This window comes from Siphateles boraxobius, unplaced genomic scaffold (assembly GCF_051911475.1).
Source record: "Siphateles boraxobius isolate OS27281-9 unplaced genomic scaffold, OSU_SipBor_1 29, whole genome shotgun sequence".
NCBI classification, from domain to species: domain Eukaryota; kingdom Metazoa; phylum Chordata; class Actinopteri; order Cypriniformes; family Leuciscidae; genus Siphateles; species Siphateles boraxobius.
Window position 1 is genome coordinate 5,357,802 of NW_027508908.1, and position 19,870 is coordinate 5,377,671.

The 19,870-nt window shown below is 39.7% G+C and overlaps 1 protein-coding gene across 8 annotated transcripts in view; it reads right to left on the minus strand.

Moving 5' to 3' along the window:
- Positions 1-19,870, minus strand: part of sh3pxd2aa (SH3 and PX domains 2Aa) — a 131,555-nt gene that overhangs the window by 36,031 nt on the left and 75,654 nt on the right. For 4 of the 8 annotated variants that reach the window (XM_077246255.1, XM_077246254.1, XM_077246250.1 and 1 more), the window contains exons 6-8: positions 18,619-18,644; positions 4,999-5,046; positions 1,423-1,551 (exon numbers count right to left, since the gene is read on the minus strand). In XM_077246255.1, coding sequence (XP_077102370.1) covers positions 1,423-1,551; positions 4,999-5,046; positions 18,619-18,644 — 203 coding nt within the window. The remainder of the gene's footprint in view (positions 1-1,422; positions 1,552-4,998; positions 5,047-18,618; positions 18,645-19,870) is intronic. The other 4 variants (XM_077246257.1, XM_077246252.1, XM_077246256.1 and 1 more) reach the window with 1 other exon arrangement.

Genomic DNA, 19,870 nt, shown 5'->3' on the forward strand with positions numbered 1-19,870 from the left:
AGACAGTGCCAAAATCAATAGAACAGTCAGTAAACAAACTAAAGTGTCTCACAGAGAATGCCATTGAGATTAGTTTAGTCTCAGTCTAGACTAGTTTAGTCATAGGATTATGTTTGAAACCAGGAGGTCAAACTCTCTTTGAGTAGACAACGGTCTTACTCAATGACATTATTGAGATCAAATGGGTTTACTGGATCTTTGCTCATCTTGATGACTCCTGTCAACTCCTCCTAAGCCTCCAAACTGATTTAAAGGAAAAGATAAAATGATTACTCACAAACTTTTTTTTCTTTCAATAGAAGGATGCTAGTTCTTGAGATCCTGTTGTGTATAATTACTAACTCTCTGGATGTGTAAACAAGTTATTGGCAAACATGACTAGAGACAAAGTGGAAGAGACAGCATCCAACCTCTAATATACAAGGCTACGAGATATGCTGGCAGGAAAAGTTTGCACTAAGTTTAAACATTTACAGCATTAACATTAATCTGGGAAAACAAACCAAAGGGAAAAAATAAAAACACTCAAGGCTCTCTATCTTCCCATTGTTGTTGTCAATTTCTACATTCCACATGAACTCTAATGGTGTGTGTGACCTTGATCCATTAGCACATCTTCCAACTGACAAACTTCTCATGACTATCTCATGGACATTCCAGATCAATCTGGCCTCCATCCCAGAGATCTGGAGGGGGTTCAGGCCCACCAACCGCCAAGAAAACTGGCCATACGACACCTCCAGGTGGGGCCAAGAGCCAGACTGTAGATTTACAGGGAGAGGGGAATGTCAGAAGAGGGAACCAGGGGATCTTAAGGACAAAGACTAAATGAGGAGTTCAACATCAAAGAGGAAGAATGTATCAGAAAAGACAAGAAAGATTAAACAGATCCGCTTAACATTTGGATCGTGAGCATATGAAAGCAATAACGTTTGCAGGTGACTATGTGTTTGTGGTTTGTGTATACACCAGTTTTGCCAATAAATACCACGTGGTAACCCAATTAGTTTGTTTGTGTGTGTGTGTGTGTGTGTGTGTGTGTGTGTGTGTGTGTGTGTGTGTGTGTGTGTGTGTGTGTGTGTGTGTGTGTGTGTGTGTGTGTGTGTGTGTAAAGGGCATTTCACACCAAGAATTAGAACTATAAAGGTAACTATAATGATATTTGCATCCACACCAATTCATAATATAGTTTTGTTTATTATAAGCATGCCTGCCACTTTAAATGCTTGCACTCTTCAAAGTCAGGTAAATTCTGATTGGCTGTCAATGTTTTTTTCAGCTGGGAAAAAAATCATTTTGAAAGTGATTCCAACAATTTCTCTGTGCTGTTATCATTATGGTTGTGGTGTGGTGCTATTCTTTTTGAATTTAGTGTACTATATCGTTATTATCCTTGGTGTGAATTAGCCTTAAGGGACTCACCGCTTTCACTCTTCTCGATCACGTCCACCGTCTCTCCAGCCTTTAGACTGATCTCCGAGTTCTCCTGCCGCTCGTAGTTGGCCACCACCACGTACTGCTCCAGCACCATGGGCTCACTGCTGTCCAGTCCTGCCGGCGAGGAGAAGAAACAGGCTGTCAGCCACCGTCCCGCCAACCCCGCACCTCCCCCGCCAACTCTGCCCTGCCAGCGACCTCTGGCTTGACCCCTGTACACCGCCATCCGCTCTCCGAAGCCTAGCGCAACTCAAACTCCTGCTGACTGAGCATGCTCCACAACGATGGGCCATTTAGACGAACCTTCGCCCTCGCTGGACTTGCATTTGAACGGGGGGGAAGAACGATCACGAAAAAGTAATGCGAGGTAAATTTCCTTCAGGGATTCGAGAGCTCGGTAGGGACTTGGTGATGCCGGGTCTCCATAATAAAGTGAAGGTTTTCCTGAGGAAACGGGGAGGGATGTTAGGAAGGGAAAAGAGACTGGGAGAGAGCTGTTTACGGTAGGGGACGTGACTCGCGAGTGGAGGAATAGAAAGTTTTTCTTCATCAGACGAGCAAGAACAGGCCTCCCACCCTCCCTCCTGCCCTCCCTTTCTCGTTTTTCACTCTAATTCTCTCTCTTTCTCCGTCCCTCCTCCCATCTGGCTGAAACGGGGAGAGCGAAAAACGCCAATCAGGGTAGACTGCTCTCCAAGCCTTAAATAGAAACATATGAGTGGGCCGAGTAAAGAGAGAGAAGCTGTGTTTATGTGAAACGCAAGAAGAAAGCATTTCAGCTGGGGTTAAGCAACACTCTCTTACTCTGTTCTTCTCTCTTTCTTTTGTATTTCCTCTGACAATCTCTTTAACCTGTTCTTCTTCATCAATGACTTTAAGGGATATTTCAGCCAAAAATGTAAATGCTGTAATTATTTAGTCAACCTTATGTTGCCCTAAACCTGTATCACTTGCTTTATTCCATAAAGGTATATTTTCTGAAGAATATCCTTTTTTGTTGTTGTTGTTGTTGTTTTTTTTTTTTTTTTACACATAATGAGAGTGAATAAGGACTAGGCCTTTCAATCTCCAAAATAATGGGATAGTAAATTACGACAGAATTCAAATTTTTGCATGAACTATCCATTTAAGATTCCACTGGCCCTATCAGATGATCATATGTGCAAATCAGTAGAATGGAGTAGAAATCGAGAATAGATTTTTCACAGTACTAAAGTATAAATTATTTATAATAAAATCCTAAAAAAAATATATGTATTGTGAATTTTCACAACAATATTAAGTAGCACAGCTGTTTTCAACATAATGAAAACATAATGATAATAATAAAAAATGTAATAAATTATTTGACCACCAAATCAGTGTATTATAATAATGTCTGAAAGACCATGTGACACTAAAGACTGGAATAATGATTCAGAAACTCAGCTTTTCCATCACAAGAATAAATTACATTTTAAAAAACAGTTATTTTAAATTGTAATAACATTTCAAAAATATTCACTGTTTTTACTATAATACTTCTTTAAAAAGAAAAAAGAAAGAAACAGCCTCAAACTTTTCACTGGTACTGTTTTGTTTTTTAATTGAATATCCTGTTTAACTCAGAAAAACATGACAGCAATAAAATGGGCTGAAATTGCTGTTCCATGTTTTAAAACGAAAATCAAACGCTTCTGGCTTGTGCATTTCAATACTTTCTGCATATAGTTACTAAAACTTCAAATGATATATTTGTACTTCTAAGAACTACTTCTGTAGTTTCTTTATATGTGCTTGAACTTCAAAACACTGTGTGGTTGCTTTCTCCCAGTTCTTCTCATAGTGTGGTCTTCTGGACCCTAGAGGCTTTTAATAGGAAATGTCTTACATGCTCTTAAAAACATCAAATGTGCAATGCATCTTTTTTTTCTTCTATTAATTTCTAAAGGCCAAAGAGGTGGCAGGCAGGTGCTTTTGCTTTACAACTTTTTACACACAAGGTAAATGTATGTAATACCATGGTATATGAATATGGTGATCATTTTACCATAGCAGTGGCCTAGTGTTATTTTGTACAGACAATAATTTACTCATGTAGTCTTGGTAGATAAAGGATGCTCATTAATTCAGGGTGTATTAACAAATTCTCTCAAATTAATATTATTATTTAATAATATTAAATATTAGTTAAATTAATCAAATTAAAATTTTGTACCAAACAAATCTAGCATACAATCAGGTCTTGTATTCTTATTCAATGTCAAGCTGTCATGATGCCAACAGCCTGTCTGTGCTGCTAGTGCAATGGGTTTTAACACTCATGAGCCCTTAAATCAGGATTATAGGGAATCCTTTGAGTTCAGTTGTTCGGTGCTGTCGACGCTGTTGGAGAGAAGAGAGAGAGCAGGGCAGGAGTTCTGTATCTTGTCACTATCACCCTCAGTATGGAACAAGCTAATTAGTGTTGCCTCACACATCATGCTAACATGACAACATACTGCATTGCTCAACCAAATACTTGCGGGTTGTGCTGAAGTCAACTGTGAAATATATTTTTGACATTTAATGCTGTTTGTGCCAATGGCAGATATATTGCCCTTCCATCTGACAGTCACCACAAAGAAAACAGTTCTAATTCCAAACTTTCCATTAGCGTCCGTTTACTGTTACTTTTACCCCTGGTGGAAAATCCATCATAAACAGGTTTCTTGCTTGTCGGACATGATATGGTTATTAGCTGGTAGGCAATCTTTAACTAGCAATTAACAAGTTATATTAGCTCAAAATTGTTAAGCTGGGTGTGTTTTCTTAGTTTTGCAGTAAATTGACCAAATATGTAGGGTGTGTGTGATGTTCATGGTGAAAACACACTCCACATGGGCTATAGCTCTGTGAGCGTCAGCATTTATTTCCGAAAACAGAGTGCATTCTTTTCTGAAATGTTTATTTGCAGGCCGTCGTCTCAAAGACTTCCCAGGAGAACGCTGAGGGGACCACAGGCTCTCGTGTCATGTTTTACATCCTCCGTTTTCTTCTGCACTGTTAGCCTTGCAACACCTATTATAAATATTTCGTCTTCTAGCATAAACTTTATAAGCCAAATGTAAATCCACAAAGATGAAAGATCTGCTCTTAAATAATAAAGGGTTTTACATCCTGATGTTTTAGGAGAACAGTTCAATCTTTTATGCCTCTTTAGCCAGTTAAATTCCAATAGCAATTTCCATACACACACCACTTGCCTAGTGCATGGACTTCTCTCTTCTTGAAAGTCATGTTTATCATTATATTGAATTCAAAATTCAAATCAGACAATGCAATTGATACCAAGTATTATGTTGCAATTCCTAATGAAGTTATCATCAAATGGTGATTCATGGTATATTTTTTCTTTGCCAAAGTCAATTTTGACTAACATTTGGCGCTAGAAGGATGTTAATTTTGGACTCTGGGCAAGAGCTGTTTTAGGAGTCATTCTTGTAAAAACTGGAAAAATTACCACATTGCGGAGTTGCAAAAGGAAAAGTAACAGTTGCAAAAGTTGCAAAAGGAAAAGTGACACACATATAAAGCAGTTACCTGAGGCCTCAGACTTGGTTGGACTGTCCTGAAGGCCATACATCCAAACTGAGGGCAGCGGAAAAGAGAGGAGAGGAAAGGAAAGAAATGGAGAAGAAAAGGAGCACAAATGTTAGTCAGAACAGAGTGGGAAAAGACACAACAGCCAGCATTGCATGTTTTCAAGCTACAAAATCCAGCCAAAGTAACCTTTTTTTATGTCCTGCAATACAGACTTCCTCCAAATTTGTGACTTGTTTATAGGCCATTAGCAATAGCTTTGACATTAGAGTTCGCCCTATGATAGGAAATTATATACTTCTTAGAAAATGCAGCCAAGTTTTAGGAGCATTGAATAATTTTGTGGCAAAGTTATTTTCATCCACATTTAGGTTGCTGTAATGTGAACAAATTTTATGTAACACAGCAATGAATATCATGCTGCCAATGATTTGTTTTTATCAAAACAAATTTAGTGCAACAAATACTATTAAATGTCCCTTAAGCTAAATGTGTATTTTTACACAACAAAATAAATAGGCAATCCCGTTGCCTAACACATCTCAGCATCTTCTTAACTGGATTTGCCAAATATCCCATACCGGATAAATGGTAAATAGTGCAGTGAATAGTGCAGCTTAACAGAGTTATTAAGCAAGGCGCCATCTGGTTACAATACCCATAAAGCGTCACATGCTGTTGAAAAACAATGTGACTGTGTGTGTGTGCTCTGACAAATCTTTTGCCTGGAAAGGCAATGCAAAAAAGAAGTTGAGGTCACAGCAGAGTTTCCTAATATCTCCTCTGTTATCACACACACACAGACCAATCTCCATCAGGAAATTAAATGTCACACGTCACTATCGGTAAAAAATATGAGAAGGCGTCGGGGGAGACGTCTCGGCTGACAGGAACAATTACTTTGTTTTTATAATTTATTTCTTTTCAACACTTTAATGGATTCCCGGCAAAGGCCCTTGCATGTATGACACCAAAAAATGAGGTGTAATTTAACCTGTGTAAACAATGAACGCACTTAAAACTGGCAGAATTCAAGAGGTACTCGCCGTTGCGTTTATACCCCACAGGACGAACCTCGCCCAATATCCCTCCACCCTTCCGCTCCTTTTAACACCTCCGTCTCCTAATCCATTCATTCCTGACATTTCTTTCCCCCTACAGTCTATTTGATTAACACAACGAATAAAAATGTAAAATTTGATCCGTGCAGTGGTTAGCCTTTCATAAACATAGGGATTGTTTCCCACCCAAACCCTGATCTGAACACTGAAGAATGGCATCAGCTTAACAGGCGAACTGGCGAACATGGTAATATTTTTGTCCCCTTTTGGCTTCAAAGGAGCACTAATAACTTCCAAAACTTTATCAGATCTAGATTCAAAATCTTCTAGATTACGTTAAACATGATTGCGGCATAAAAAGCTGCAAAACTATAATTTTGTATATGGGTGTCAAAAGTACTAGTGCTTTGATACCAAGTTGACAAAAAAAAAAAATAACTAGTATCTGTTACCACAAAGACTCGATCCGGTCTCTCTAAACTCCTCCTTTCCGAGGGCCTACTCGGCTGTGATTGGTCAGATGGCTCAGTCTGTTGTGATTGGTCTGCTGCTTAAAAAATGCTAAACGCCTTTCAGATATGAAGGCTTCCTCAGCTCATGATAAGTGATATGAAGAGTAACGATGGTGTCGGTTTTATCGTATCAATTCGAGCCCTAGAGTCCTAATCTTTTGGTAGTGCATGCAAAGTGGATTTGCTTTCACAGCGCAGAAAACAGTGTATTCTCGACAACACAAACCAGACTCTACCAGGCCTCAGCTACAACTACAGTGTTTGAGGGCGGGTTAAAGTAGATGTTGCTCACGGGCAGCCAGTGAAGACCATAGGATGGCATTCGAGCCGGAATAATAGCAGGCATAATAGGGTCACTTTAACTAAACAACAATAATAACGAGAAAGGGAGAAAATAAATCTTTAAATGCTCTTAATTTATTTACGCTCTTCATTTCTAACTGTTCACTTTAAAATAATGATTTGGAAAAACTTTTTTTTACTTAACAAGAACATTAGCTACATTCCATAGTATTTTAGTACACATATTAACTTTAAAAAATAAATATATGAGTTGTTATTCCTTTAGTATTAAAAAAGGTATTGAATATTTCATTTTTGTTTTGCTGTCATGACAATCCTTCCTACTTTCCAGCTCAGGGTTGATCTCGAGGTCAACACTGTACTCCACCAACCTTCATGGAGTTTGAATTAAACTGACTCAAGTGTCTTGGAGGTCGAATAATTAAAAAATGCTCCATACCCCCACATCCCTCCCTTTAGTGAAGCTGTTCACATCTGACAGATATTAACTTTCCACCTCTCTGACCCTTCCTTCACACAGAAACGCTGAAACACTTAATGTTATGAACATATTCTCAATCTCTCCCACTCCCACTATGATAAATCGACACACACAAACACACACACACACACACACACACACACACACACACACACACACACACACACACACACACACACACACACACACACACACACACACTGGTGATTAAGCTCAGGTCACTGCTGTTAGAACTGAGTGAACGTCTGTTTTGGTTTCTCTCACTGTAATTTACGTCTCTTTCCTGACCCCAAACGGTCAACCTACCTCCATTACAGGAAACATATATGTCTTTCTTACTTTTGTGTGGAAGGAATTGTGTTTCACCCATGCTATTGTATTACCATAAACATATCTGAAGATAAATACAAAACTTGTGCATTTTGGACATCCTTGTCGAAAGAGAGAGACTCTTTGATCGGTGTGGTTAGACATCTCTTGGCATTTGCATTCCCTATAGCACACTGGAGATATTTTAGGCGCTATGTAAAAGACGGTTATGTTGATTTTAATATTTTGAACTGATTCAATTGTTGGCTATGAAGGCTCAGCATGTAGACTTGCAAAATCAAGAAAATATCAACAAATTAAATCAAACCATATGCTGACCAATTTTGTTTTGGCAAAGAGGTCACATGAGTTTTGGAGAACTTTTATGCCCCAGGGGTTGATTTTTATTATATAGATTTTTTTTAAATCTTTTTATTATAAGCAGTTCACATTAAAACTTTGAAACATATTTTTAAAATTAAAAAGTTTTATTATTCTATTGTTATGTGCATTTTGTCATTTTTTCAGCTTGTTCAAATCTTATTTTAATCTAGTTTCTAAATTTTTGTTTAGTTTGAGTTTCATCTAATATTTATATTTTATTTTATTTTAAGTTGTTTATTTAAAATGTTTTCTTAAATAGTTTTAGTTTTAGTTAACTATAAAAACACTTACAGGGGCTTTCTTTTAAAAACAAAAATAAATCCATCAAAATGCGTCATTTAAATGTTTTTTTAAAATAATGATAATCTACACACATAATGAAATAATCATAATTAATTTATCAATTATAATGTATTGTTTATATAATTATAATAAATATAAAATGCCAACATGGCCACTGAAAATTCAGCTGTCATTTATAGTTTTCACAGTTAAACATAATTCTGGAGACAGTATAATTTTTTACAATAATTACATGAATTCCTTATAAACAAGCCAACTTCATCAGAACAAATGCCTGGGACAAATTTGAATTAAACATCTTGTCATTTTCCAGTAGCTAACATCTTTAATTGGTCAAACTACATTCATTAATTCCTCTTCCCCTAAAACTCCCATCTGTTCCGCACGGCTCTCTCTCGTTCTCTCTCCTTATGGCCCCTCCACTCCTCCACAGAACCCTGAATCTTGTGTAAACAAGGTTAGCTAGTCTGACGTCACACTGAACACACTGCCACGTAAACCAGGGCCTGTCTGACTGACCCCATTCCAGCAGAACCCCACAATCCACCCTCCGTATTTCCCTCCTCACATCTGACTCACACGAGGAGCAGAATGTGGGAAACTGCAATGCGTGTCCTTTCCTCACAGTGCATGAAGGGCCCAGACAGTAACACATCTGAACAATCTAAGAGTAGTGTCGGTAAAAACATCCAGGCACCTGGAGCCTAGTGGTCAAAGCTCAACCCAAATATTCACAGAGGTACGATTTGTGAACTATCACCACTGGGTCTTTAAGATACTTAACCTCAGGATAACCTCAAGGGATATTGGATTGATAAACTATAAGATGCTTTGCACAAAAGTTGCAGATAAATAACAAATTAGCAGAAAAAGTATCGCTTTCTTATTACACTACTGTTCAAAAGTTTGGGGTCAGTAAGATTTTTTAAAGAACTGAATACTTCTATTTAGCAAGGATACATTAAATTGATCAAAAACATTTACAATGTTACAAAATATTTCCATTTTAAATAAACGCTGTTCTTTTGAGTTTCCACAGTAATATTAAGCAGCACAACTGTTTTCAGCACTGATATTAATAATAAATGAATTTGAGCACCAAATCAGCATATTACATGATTTCTGAAGGATCACATGACACTGTAGACTAGAGTATTGATGCTGAAAAGTTATTTTAAACTATAACAATATTTAGCAAAATCTGTGTTTTTACTGTATCTTTAAAGAAGACATTAAAAAATCTTACTGACCCCAAACGTTTGAACTGTAAGTGAGTTGGAAGTCTTGTAAAAAACAAGACTTATGTTATGAAAAACTTTTTTTGTGTGCATGATCATTTTTGATGATGATCTCTTCCTCTTTACTATTGGTTATAGCACAAAACATGAATGACCATCATAAAGTATGTTGAAAGATACAGTCCAACTTACTGAAATATACTGTATCATGTAATCACCAAATCAATGTTTCAACCGCAGAAGCACATACTTAAAATAAACTTCAGAGAAGAGCATATCACTAAAATCATTCAAATTTATATATTGTTAAATACACTATATTTCATAAATCAGTATATATTTTACTTAATTATATTTTACTTTGTCTTAATTATTTAATGTATGTTCAAAAAATATATATTTCTGTCAAGTGTTTTATGACCGTCCCCATTTAAAGCACTAAGGGCCCGAATTACTAAACAGTGGAAATTAGCGTGCGAGCGCAATTCAAAAAAAAGCGCAGACGGGAGTGTAAAGTTATGTGCGTGATCTAATGACGACGAGCAAATTAAGAACACAGTATTTCCAAAATGACCAATGCAATCTACCAAGAGCAGCAGAAACTAGCATCTGGTTTAAGACATGTTTTTTGGGGGCAGTTAATTATGGCGCAAACACCAGTACATCGACGAGCGCAAACCTTAGGAAATCACCTTGCGTGATTCATTTAAATACTCTCCTGCCATAAATGTTGCGTCTGAAACTCCTACAAATTAATGCATATGCAATAAGGTCAGCCACAAAAATAACCCTGTCCACGCCTTTTTTTTTTACTTTAGTAAAACCTGACAGTAGTTTTTTAACGCCAAAAGAGGGTTTGCAAGCTGTTAGTAAATCTGGCCCTATATCTCAACAATTTCTCAACGGTTTGAAGCACAAAACTATGTCACATATAAACTTCCCCTATTGTGAGCCCTGAAGGACAGATCATATGGTTTTGGCACACTTAAACTAATTCTCAGGGTTTTGAACTTCTGAACAGGTGGTTGGTGTCTTCAGGCTGACATAAGAGCAGTTCTGAGTGGACAGTCTTCTAGCAGCATCAGGCCAAAACTGATCCCTATTTGAGGCTTAAGTGTCTTAAACCCATCTGCTTGTCAAGATGGTCTGTCCCCAAGCAAAACGGGACTAACGAGCCAAACTGAGCTCGTTAGGGTCTTAGAGAGTTATGTAACATACTTATTGAGTTTACTGCATTATAATGGAAGACAAAAAAACTGACTTTGAGGGGTCCGTTATGGGCAGAATGCATACTAATCACATAGATGTCATTTGGCTAGAAGTAACAACAAACCATAAGGAATATCAGAGCAGTTTAAAACATTTACTGGAGGTTCTACTACTTAACTATAAAGGGTTCAGTTGAGTCTCTGACATTTATTTTGTGAAAAGCCACACAGCTATAGCGTAATGCTATTGAATTATGCTCTGCGTGAGTGATTATATTGTAATTATATACTGTAAAAGGGCACCTCAGAGGGAAGCAAAGCCCCGGTCTTCCTACCACCGTAAAGCAATGCAAGTTTACTTGTGACCTCTCTCTTTAAACTGTTTACCTTAGCCTACAAGGAAACAGTTCTTTAGTTTGTGAGTCTCTAATGCAATATCAAAGTTTGTCTCATGATACACATCATTTCAGTTTGATTATACAAATTTGTCGTCAGTCCTGGAAAAGCAAATGTGAGAAACCATGCCATATTGTGAATAATAAAAAAAATGAATAGATGTGAATATATAATACAACAAATTTATTAAATATTATTATTTAAGTAATACTGGGCTACTGAACCGCTCTTAGTTCAGAAGCCCGTTATGAGACATAATATATCAAGGACGTTGCCCGGCATGGCACAGCCGGGGCCTCACCCTGGAGCCAGAACCGGGGTTGGGGCTCGCTTTAGGGACGTGGAACTTTACCTCGCTGGCAGGGAAGGAGCCTGGGCTTGTGCAGGAGGTTGAGAGGTACCGACTAGAGACTGTCTGGCTCACCTCCACACACAGCTTGGGCTCTGGAACCACACTCCTTGAGAGAGGCTGGACTCTCTACCACTCTAGAGTTACCCATGGTGAGAGACGGTGGGCTGGTGTGGGTTTGCTTATAGCCCCCCAACTCAGCCGCCATGTGTTGGAGTACACCCTGGTGAACGAGGGGGTCGCTTCCCTGCGCCTTCGGATCTGGGAAAGGTCTCTCACTGTCGTGTGTGCCTACGGGCCGAACGGCAGTGCAGAGTACCCGGCCCTCTCTGAGTCTCTGGGAGGGGTGCTGGAAAGTGCTCCGATTGGGGACTCTGTCGTTCTGCTGGGGGACTTCAACGCCCACGTGGGCAGCGACTCGTGGGTCTGTTGGGAACGTTTGCCCAAGTCCCCTGTCAGAGATATGTTCAACTCCCACCTCCGGCAGATCTTCGACCAGATCCCGATGGAGTCTGGAGACATTGAGTCCGAGTGGGCCATGTTCTCCAACTCCATTGTCGATGCAGCCACTCGGAGCTGTGGTTGTACGGTCTCCGGTGCCTGACGAGGCGGCAATCCCCGAACCCGGTGGTGGACACCAGAAGTAAGGGATGCCGTCAAGCTGAAGAAGGAGTCCTATCAGACCTGGCTGGCTAGTGGGACTCCTGAGTAGGGATGGGCATCGTTAAGAAATTATCGATATCGATGCCATTGTTGAGTCTGCTTATCGATGCGATTCCTTATCGATTCCCATATTGATCCCTGTACCATTTGCTGAACACTTACAGGGTGGCTTTGAGATTTGTTAGCTTTAAATGTCTAAAGTGGTTTTAGAGAATGAAAACCAAGTGTGCAATATCAATACAGAAGTTGAATGTATTGAAATTTCTAAAAAAAGTAAACATTTCTAAAACAAAGCTTTGTATTGTAATCACACTTAGTCGACTCGTGTGTGCTAAACTATAAAAGAGTAAACAATGTATCATGGTTTACATTTTAACTTTAACTTTTATTGTGTTCACAAAAACTTCATCAATTGGTCACTTATCTAGCATTAATGTTTTGATATAACTTATAAGCCTACCTACCATTGTTTGTGGACCGCAGGCTGTCAAATATAGTGCACTCCTGGTATTTAATGCCAAAGATGTTATTTAAATGTTTGAGCATATTTGTTGTGCTCCCCCCCCCTTACAAGCGAGAACCGCTTTGCAAACATTACACTCTGAATGTTGCTGATCGTTTTTTTTTGTAAAATGAAGCCACACTCTCGATCGTTTACGTCTCGTAGCCATCGCGCTTTTGGGGGATTTAAAAATCCAGTCGCATACTGTAACGTCATGCCGCGACGCGGGAATGGATCCAGTCGCATACTGTGTCTGTGACCGACGTCATGCCGCGACGCGGGAATGGATGTAACGGAACATTCGGAATCATTAGTGGAATCGTTAACGTGTGGACGTGTACGATTTCCGATGGATCGGAACGTTTGGAACCGGTTCCAAACCGGAACCTGGAACCGATTCCCAAGCCTACTCCTGAGGCAGCTGATGGGTAGCGGCAGGTCAAGTGGACTGTAGCCCGGGTGGTTGTGAAGGCAAAAAATCGGGCCTGGGAGGAGTTAAATGAGGCCATGAAGAAGGACTATCGGTTGGACCCGAAGAAATTATGGCAAACCATCCAGCACCTCAGGAGGGGGAAACAGTCCCCTAGCAACACTGTTTGTTAGGGCGGCTGTTGACCTCAACTGGGGATATCGTCGGCTGGTGGAAGGAATACTTAGAGGATCTCCTCAATCCGACCAACACGTCTTCCATTGAAGAAGCAGAGGCAGAGGGCTCAGAGGGGGACTCGTCCACCACCCAAGCTGAAGTCACCAAGGTAGTTAAGAAGCTCCTCAGTGGCAAGGCACCGGGGGTGGATGAGATCTGCCCTGAGTACCTCAAGTCTCTGGATGTTGTGGGGCTCTCTTGGCTTACATGCCACTGCAGCTTCGCATGGCGGTCGGGGATAGTACCTCTGGTGGTCCCTCTTTTCAAGAAAGGGGACCCGGAGGGTGTTATCCAACTACAGGGGGATCACACTTCTCAGCCTCCCCAGGAAAGTCTATTCCAGGGTAGTGGAGAGGAGAATTCAGCCGATAGTTGAACCCCGGATTCAAGAGGAACAGTGTGGTTTTCATCCTAGTCGTGGAACACTGGACCAGCTCTATACCCTCTCCAGGGTGCTGGAGGGTTCATGGGAGTTTGCCCAACAAATCCACATGTGCTTTGTGGATTTGGAGAAGGCATTTGACTGTGTCCCTCGCAATGTCCTGTGGAGGGTGCTCTGGGAGTATGGGGTTCTCTGTTAAGGGCTGTCCGGTCTCTGTACGACCGGAGCAGGAGCTTGGTTCGCAATGCCGGCAGTAAGTCAGACTTGTTCCCGGTGCATGTTGGACTCCGGAAGGGCTGCCCTTTGTCACCTGTTCTGTTCATAATTTTTGGGCCGGAGGTTGTCCGGTTTGGGGACCACACGATTTCGTCTCTGCTTTTTGCGGATGATGTTATCATGTTGGCCTCATCAGACCAGGACCTTCGGCGTGCACTGGGACGGTTTGCAACCGTTTGCACTTCAGTCTGAAGTGGCTGGGATGAGAATCAGCACCTCCAAGTCCGAGGCCATGGTTCTCAGTCAGAAAAGGATGGCTTGCTCACTTCAGGTTGGTGGAGAGTTCCTGGCTCAAGTGGAGGAGTTCAATCTTGGGGTCTTGTTCACGAGTGAGGGAAGGATGGAACGGGAGATTGACAGACGGATCGGTGCAGCTTCTGCAGTAATGCGGCCAATGTACCAGTTTGTCGTGGTAAAGAAGAAGCTGAGCTGCAGGTCAAGGCCATAGACTGTAAAAAAATATGGACGTAGTGTCCATAACGTCACCCGTAGGTTTCTGAAGAGCGTTTTTGAAGCCTAAAGTGGGCGGAGTCGCTCGTTGCCATCTTGGAAGCGCGTCACAGTGCGTCACTCCCGGATAAACAAAAATGGGCAAAAAGGCGGGATGTGGGAGGAGTTGAGGTGCCTGGATGCTGAAACTACACCCGCCTAGCTCAACGTGATCGAGTTTGCTCAGCAGGCTAAGTAGCTAATGTGCTACTGGCCGTGCGCTAAAGTGACAGCTGACTTGAAGAAGTAGACCTAAAGCCAATAGTTAAAGTTCATGTTTTTGCCCTTTGAAATACTATAATAGTTAAAAGAAAAAACTAACCATGAGACTGTGTATTGTGATGCATTATTATTCTCATACAGTAACTTACAATATATGCTCTGAGCGTGTGTGTGACAGTGATTCATGCGCATACATGTCAGTCAGCGCGGCATCGCACGTCAAGTTCGTAGAGAGCTTTATTCAGTCCATTTTCAATTCTGATGGATATTACCTAAGAAAGTCAAGTAATGCACTAGAAATCCGCGCTCATTTAAGGGACGAAGAGAAAGCACTGACACCTGCAGGATTTCATCTGACGGTACTTTTTATTGAACACTAAAAAGTTAAATAAGCATATTATAGTCTATCTGCTCCTTAAGATCAACGGTACAGCAGAACGAGTGTGGCCTCTAACTTTAGATCTTAGACGTTTTTAAATCTGAACTCCAAAAAGCAACGATATTGTCAGACATCCACGAGAGCATGTTCACAGAGGAAAACAACTGAAGGACAGCGCAGGTTGTTCTCTCGACACTCGACAACGACGGAATCCAACGGCGTGGGTGAAGGTATAAAGGTGGCGTGTAATAAACTGTATGAAATAATCCCGAAAAAAGTACAAACACGGCAGAGATGACAAGTTCAGCAGCTGGAATCAGCTGAGGTGACATGATGGCTAATAGAGAGTAGATAAACGGCTAGTAACAGCAGCGGCAATCCACCTGTCACTCAAGTGCCCACGCCCTTGATTATGCAGCATTTTAAGGCTTAATATAATTTAAACGGATGAGTTCTAAAAAAAATTCACCCCCCTCACAGTTGTCATGAATGGCAAAATTAGCTGTATCGACCAAAACAACTTAGGACACCTGGCTGTAAACATATTTTTTTCTGCGGTAAAGTTCCTGGAGAAACAGACTGTTTGTGAGAGAGGTGACTCGGGCATCTGTTCCGGATGCCTCCTGGACGCCTTCCCGGGGAGGTGTTTCAGGCGCGTCTCACCAGGAGGAGACCCCGAGGAAGATCTAGGACACGCTGGGGGAATTATGTCTCCCGGCTGGCCTGGGAACGCCTCGGTATTCCCCCGGGAAGAGCTGGAGGAAGTGTATAGGGAGAGGAAAGTCTGGGCGTCTCTGCTTATGCCAAAATGTCTTTTTGTCTAGTATCTTCATAACATAAGAGCAGTCTTATGATCAACATAAAGAGTTGTGAGTTGTAACTCGTGAGAGAATGAGGCGCGTGTGAGATCCGCATCTCTGTCATCAGCGGCTAGTCTTAAAGGGTAAGTACACAGTAGCCACTAATTATCTCTGTCATTAAAGTTAATCAAAGAACAAAGGGAATAGACACTCCCTGCTCTTGACTAAAGAACTTTTGTTACTTTAATAAGGATTAGTCTATATATAATTTATAATTTATGCAGCGCAAAATTCTTTTGTCACATACTGTTGTCACAATTTCACTTACAATATAGGGAAGTATGCAATTTCAAATGCAGATGCTTGTTTTGCAACTGAAAGAATCAGCAAATGAATCTGCCAGAGGGACTGCCAGAGGATATACTGTATGGACGCCTAGAACAAGTTTCTTTTTGATGATGACACTCCTCAGCAGCAGTTTCCACCAGCTAAACTCTGAGGTAATTCATTCGGTTGGAAACCAAAGAGCCAGACATTCAAACTGACAGAAAGATGGGGACCATTTGAAACCACAGATCTTTAAATATAAAAATAAATTACAAATTTCCAAAAATTAAAAATACATACTTGAATAATTAGTATAACATCTCCAGGATGCTATGCACTTTTAGCTAACACAAATGATTACTGATGTCTGACAGATGCACATCCGGTGGTTATCTTAAAAAACAGGCTGGAAAAGAGGATGATGTTGATTATATAAATTCCAGTGATCCAACAGACTGATGATAAATGGTTACATATGATTTATTGTCAAATGAGAAGTGAAGGGGGGAAAAAACAACAGATGGAATTGTTTAATACATCACTTCAGCTGCTGGTCGAATTAATCCAAATGTTAGCTATTTTCAAATGTTGTGAGAGCAAATAAATGGGAATTAACAAACAGATGATGAATGGAAAGACAAATATTTGAAAAGACACTGCAGACCATAGACATACTGCAAATGGGTCAACGCTATGTATGTTTCTTAAGAATAACTATATCAATACCTATGGGTGGATGTTTGTCTGGATTAGGTTTTGACAAGACTAAAACTATCCAAACTGAATGGTGACCTGAAATCACCATACTCAAGGATGTCATGGAGTCTAGTTTCGCTACTGGAGGCGCGCATGTGTGTGTGTTTTTTTCTTCTTCTTTATAATAAACACAAATTTGCAAATCTTAATGTTGTAGCTCTTTAAAATCTGGTCTAGTACGCCTACTTTCCCTCATCACAAATGTACTGTACTGAAATGACTACAGCATAAGGCCATAACTTTGCACTTCTTCTCAAAAATGACTATAAATTACTCTAGGCTGAACTACATGCATGTGATCGTACATGTGTATTTTACCTTCCAAACACATTCAGCTCGTAACATCAGAATCACATGAGTACTAGTTTCTATCTGAAAACATCGGTTTAAGTGTAGCAACACAAAACCTGTGGCACATTTTATGTTAAAAACTTTCTTCTGTGTCAGCTTAATGTGCATGAGATTTGAAGATGACAAACAACTGATATTCAAGATTCAGAATTGCACCTTAAAACTTTTTTCCCTTTTTTTCTAATTGAAATTATAGATACATATAAGCTTGTCAGAATTGTGAGATAAAAAAGTTCCAATTAACTTTTTTAGTTAATAAAATTTTTTTTATTATTATTATTCCATGTCGGAAACTTCCATAGATAAATGTTAAAAGGACAGAAAATAAAATGACATCTGGAATTATTTAATACATCAAAACAAAAACTAAATCCAAATGGCGGATTTCAAATATTGTAATAGCAAATGAATATGTGTGTGCAAGCAGAAAGCAAACAGATCAAAAACGGAAAATGTTTCAAAGGGATGTGTGTGGGAGAAAAGACAGGAACTCCAATGTTCACTCCAATCCAAATTACATTAGTGTGTGTGTGTGTGTGTGTGTGTGTGTGTGTGTGTGTGTGTGTGTGTGTGTGTGTGTGTGTGTGTGTGTGTGTGTGTGTGTGTGTGTGTGTGTGTGTGTGTGTGTGTGTGTGTGTGTGTGTATGTGTGTGTGTGTGTGTGTGTCTGGATATGCATCCCAACTGCAGAACGGCTGTTCACTCACAAAACACACACACCCTACACCCTAGCATGCTATGCAAAGGAAACTTGGTTTAATCCTTTTCATAAATCAGATCACTGTGCCTTAACATTATAATAACAGTCTGAAAAATAATTATACATATTTATTTAAACATGCACATTCAGAAAAAAAAAATATATATATATATATATATATTTTTTTTTTTTTTTTTTAAAGCACCAACTGCTAAGCACAGGTTGGTTACATGCTTTTCTGTGCCTTCAGCCAGACGACTTGGCTGAGACCACTTTGGCAACAGTGTGAAGTACAAATGCACATACTTTCATGTGGCTTTCTTTCAAAATCCTGCCAGTTATTCCCAAACCTTTTACAGATGACACTCCCAGAGCTCTACAAACCTCTCTGAGTCATGTCCAATTCTTAAAAGAAACTCAGTCAAAAACCCTTTCCCTCCCCTGAGTTGAGTGCAAAACAGCAAGTCATTCAATGCCGCAATAACAACGATGGCATGCTGAGTTAGTTAGCAGGGCTGACTTAGTACTTTAACCCGGCAACAGGTTTTACACTGAAACGAGAGGTAAATAAAAGGCTGTCTTACCTGACTTGCGTTTGGATCCATAATCCCTGTAGAAAAAGCAACAGCAGAGTGACATAGTAAGTCACAGTGAATACAATGTCCTGCAGCAGACAGCTGTCACACACATACATACACACACACACATACACACACACACTAGAGATGCATTGAGAGCAAGACGTGTGCCAGGAAAGGGAGTGAGTCTGTGTTAAGATCGAAGGGGCCAGCTGCTATCGGCACAACGTCTGATCATGTGACCCAAACAGAACCATGGCTCTTTCTCTATCCTTTTATCACCCCCCGTCCTCTCATCCTCCGGCTCTGGGAGGGCGGATCTCTTAACACACCCTGATTAATAGATCAGAATGACACGCGGCCTGTGTGTGTCGCCTATCCATCAGCGTAAAATTAAGTTAAACTGTGACGAAGGATGAGATCTATTTATGGAAAATGGAGGCAATGTGGCAAACAATAAAAGTGAGCAAAAATGCAGACACATACAGTACAGTTGCATCCTGACAGACACAAAATGGAAAGATGAATTATGAGACAAAGGCACAAATAGAATAACTACATTTTTTATGTTTTCTAAAGAAAATGAGTGGTATTTGCCATAATGTTGTAGTTGGTCTGTGAACTTCACATAGGCGGTTTCTAAATATTTGCTCTCTCTGATATTGTGGTTATGTGCCAATGGTTAATAGAGTACTATACCTACAGTATATATAATTTACAAGTCACTTTATTCTTTATTATGTTTTTGCTGGCAAGTATTTGTTCACAACCTTTGTGTGGCTATCAAGTGGTTGTTTTTACCTATATACTTATCTTTTTGATGTTTTGGGTTTTTTTGTCGTCTTTGTGGTAGTGTGTTGATTTTGGTATTGTTTTTGTCTTATTATTGTAATGTGTTTGATTTGTCCCTTGTTCTGTATTGTATTGTATATTAGGACCCCCTCGAAAACGAGATGGTTCATCTCAAAAGGTTTATTCTATTCAATAAACTTATATATATATATATATATATTTATATATATATATATATATATATATATATATATATATATATATATATATATATATTACCATTAAAAATTGCTTTAAAAAAGCGTTTCTTCTGACATTTCAAGCGGAGAGAAACATTCAAGTCTGTTGACTCTTCACGTTACTGAATTTTTAAAGAAGCCCTACAATTTGTCGCTCTACACTCAAAATAATTTATTGTAAATAAATTACTGAAGCACGTGAAATTGCATCATTAACATAATTTGCG